This window comes from Castanea sativa, chromosome 11 (assembly GCF_040712315.1).
Source record: "Castanea sativa cultivar Marrone di Chiusa Pesio chromosome 11, ASM4071231v1".
In the NCBI taxonomy this organism is placed as follows: domain Eukaryota; kingdom Viridiplantae; phylum Streptophyta; class Magnoliopsida; order Fagales; family Fagaceae; genus Castanea; species Castanea sativa.
In genome coordinates, this window is record NC_134023.1 from 41,750,292 (window position 1) to 41,753,712 (window position 3,421).

Sequence of the window (3,421 nt, forward strand, 5' to 3'; positions counted from 1 at the left end):
AAAACATATGTCAATCGTGAGACTAAAAGTGCAGTTTCTTTGGGAATCTGACTATGGCATCCCACAACAAACATAGAGTTTTGCATGATACCATCCTCATTTGGAAACAATATCATATCTGACTTCACTAAGCTCTGCACCTTCACTTATACCACTTCATGGTCAGTGTGTGTCACCACCAACACCTCCCTATGGCCACTGTCAGCAACACTTTCTAGAACAGTGGCCACCGCATACATTTATAGCACTATTTACAACAATGGTTCACTAAATTCCTGTTGCAACTGCCAGCTTGTAGTATGCAATTGCTGCCCCCAACAACCCATCTACTGGCAGCCCTTCAAATTGTATACTATAACTTATTTTTAAGTATCAACAGTAATTGGCATGATTTCATTGTAACATAAGTGAATGGTCGATTTCATTGGCATTAGTTAATTTAAGTATTAACTCATGTCTCAGAAATATTTCTCTGGGCTAAATTATCAAAATAATCAGTACTCAAAACTTCAGCCATCCAAGATCAGAAGTCTCAAGTATCAACACCCAACGAGAATGGGAAATTAGTAGACCATGCCAGCATCTCAAGGAACATCGCAAATTGAAAAGACAAAAATCCATACAAAAAATTTTAACACAGAATACTAAGTTAATCTGTAAGATTTTAGCATGGTTATCAATCTCCGTGTCTTAAATGGGAAACAACCAAAAATGACAGCCTGTAGAGACAAACTCTTAAGTTTTACAAAGTCCTGAATTGGAGAAATCTTGAAACAAAAGTAACTTGATATCCGAATTCCTCAATCAAAGAGACTGAAGCCCATATCCTGCAAAAAGTAGAACAAAAGAAAAGAAGTCAGATTAAAAGGGGATTAAATTATATACGCCTGCTTGCTTTTTTTCTTTGGTAAGAACCCAAAAAAAAAAAAAAAGCCATTAGGGTAAAGGTAACATCTCTAAGGAAACAAAGTTCATGCCCCTATGTAAAATAGTCTAGTCTAAAGAGAGGACATGGATTTGTCACCCATTCCCACTGGTCCCCATAGAGTCTACTAGGATCCCATGGTGCAAAAACAAGAAAGAAAGGGGCCAGACTGGTGTTGCCCCACTACCTAAAGTTACCACTTTGAATTTTGTCTCATTTGGCCACACAATCTAATTTCAACCATATTCTTTTGATGTTCTGATTTGACCAATTTTAGCCCTTGAATTTGAATTTCGCATGTTGTCTAATGTTATTACCTAAATGTGGCACCACAGCTACACATGACTCCTAAAATTGATATCATGTATATGTAAGGATACACTTAAACAAAAAATGCTAAACACAAAAATAAATATCATAATTGGAATATATGTAATCCCCTAGTCCCTAAAAGAAAATACTTGCAAAATAATTATATGAATTGAGAGGTTCGGAAAATTTATTTGGTTGGAAGGGAAGAAGAAACCAAACCCAACAAGTAAATTTAGAAGGTTATGCTAATTAATCAAGGTTATTAAATTTTGTTGTAGAATGCTTACATCATCTGATTCCTCTTTCTCTTCCACCTTTTCCTCTTTCTTTGCCTCGGCTGCAGCAGGAGCAGCAGCTGCACCACCACCACCTCCTGTTGCGGCAACTGCAACAGCACCGCCACCACCAGAAGGCACAGATGCCAATTTTTCTCTTCCAGATGCAATAAGCTCAGTTATATCTTTGCCCTTGACTTCAGACAAAAGAAGCTCAATTTTATCATCATCAACTTCAGCTCCAACTGCAGATTAAGAAAAAAATTATATCAATAATATACTAATCATTATTACCAGAAAACTAAAGTTTGGTTTTATTTCCAAAAATATATTAGTTAAAATGATGGCATGATAACATCAACCAAGAATCCAGATTATTTCATATTTTAAAAAGGGAAAAGCAAACAAAAGCATGAACAATTCCACTTTCACAATTAGAATTGAATTTGCTACTTGAACCAAAGGAAACAAAAAGCAAAACATTCAGATAATTATGAGAATTTTATTCTGATATAAATTGCAACAAGCCAATCTTAATGCATTACACAACAGAAATTGTTGAAACAAAAATAACATATCCATCTTCTAATCAAATGTAGAAGCAGCGAGTCTTGCCTTTAATGTTCTTTCTGTACAAAATACAACAAATGCACAAGTCTTCATTTTTTCCACATATAAAGGAACTATGCTGCCCAAATTATTTAAATTCTTCCACTTGTTGCCCAAAACATTAAACCACAAGCACCAGTCAATTGAAATCAAAACGTAAAATGGTGTCCAAATTAGGCTGAAAGAGATTTCAGACAGACCCCTCTTAAGTAAAAAAAACTAAAAGATATACAATCAACTTAAGGAAAAGCCTTATAGACTCAACCCACTTACAAGTTACAATCACTTTTTACCATTTTCCTCATTATATTATGATGCTCACAAATGAACTGTAAATCATCCAACCCATCTCCTACATTAAAACATATTAACAACCGCCCCAAAAGCTAAATTACAGACAACATAGAAGGGAACCAATTCAAATCTAGCCAAAACCAAACATAAATCCCATGTCTGAGGAAACATTTCTATAGGAAAAATAAATCTTATTAAGGCCATACATTGGTTGCAATACATGAAACTTGTCTGACCATTTTTTCATCCAACTAAATGAGAAGCAAATGATACAATCATCTAAAACCCATTTGAAAGAAAGACAAAACATTTAACAAATAAATAAAAAAAAATTACAAAAGTGAAAGAACTTGAAATTTCAGAAATGTAACTGGGTGAAATCAGATTAACCCATTAAAAAGGAGGAAAGAAGAGTACCGGATCCAAGAATGTCCTTCAAGTTCTCAGCTGAAGGGCTGGTGTTCCCTCCCAAAACAGCCAACAAATATGCTGCTATAACCTTCATTTTTTCTTCTTCTTCTTTCTTCTTCTTCCTGCAAAAAAACCAATAACATACCCATTTGGATTAGGCTTCAACTTTAAGCTTTAGATGCAGAGAGAGAGAGAGAGAGAGAGAGAGAGAGAGAGAGAGAGAGAGTGAGAGTGAGAACCTTTGAGGTGATGTGAATCTGAGACAGGGAGGAAATGCGCGTCACCAAACTAGAGCTGCAGAGTCGTTAGGGTTTTACAGACCCTTTTATAGTGCTAGGGTTAATGGTTTCTTTTTTAATTAATAATTTGATGTATGGGCTTTAAGCCCAGTGGGAATAATGAATAGAACCAAATGGGTATTGGGCTTCAAAGCCCAACAAGGTACAAAACGTCTATTACATCATGTCATTGGGCTGCTAAACAAATAAACCAATAAATGAATAGTTTTTAGACACACTCTCTTGGGTGGGTTTGAATACCGCTTATTTTATTGAAAATTAAAAATACTGTAGTAAAATAATTTTTAAATATGTGA

At 35.0% G+C, this 3,421-nt stretch overlaps 1 protein-coding gene across 1 annotated transcript; it reads right to left on the reverse strand.

The window, feature by feature from the left end:
• Positions 1-629: 629 nt before the first annotated feature.
• LOC142615549 (large ribosomal subunit protein P2y-like) lies at positions 630-3,155 on the reverse strand. The gene is made up of 4 exons (XM_075788287.1): positions 3,066-3,155; positions 2,833-2,948; positions 1,525-1,757; positions 630-827 (listed from the first exon to the last, which is right to left on the reverse strand). Exons 2-4 carry the CDS (start codon positions 2,918-2,920, stop codon positions 801-803), a joined length of 348 nt encoding a protein of 115 aa, XP_075644402.1. The 5' UTR covers positions 2,921-2,948; positions 3,066-3,155; the 3' UTR covers positions 630-800.
• Between the last annotated feature and the right edge of the window lie 266 nt (positions 3,156-3,421).

What these genes read in the sequence shown, in the direction of transcription:
- LOC142615549 (XM_075788287.1), bottom strand. Translation starts at nt 2,920, where the DNA reads ATGAAGGTTATAGCAGCATATTTGTTGGCTGTTTTGGGAGGGAACACC. An exon ending in GAAGGACATTCTTGGATCCG is followed by an intron (nt 1,758 to 2,832) that starts GTACTCTTCTTT and finishes CTTAATCTGCAG; the next exon opens with TTGGAGCTGAAGTTGATGAT. An exon ending in AGAAAGAGGAATCAGATGAT is followed by an intron (nt 828 to 1,524) that starts GTAAGCATTCTA and finishes TACTTTTTGCAG; the next exon opens with GATATGGGCTTCAGTCTCTT.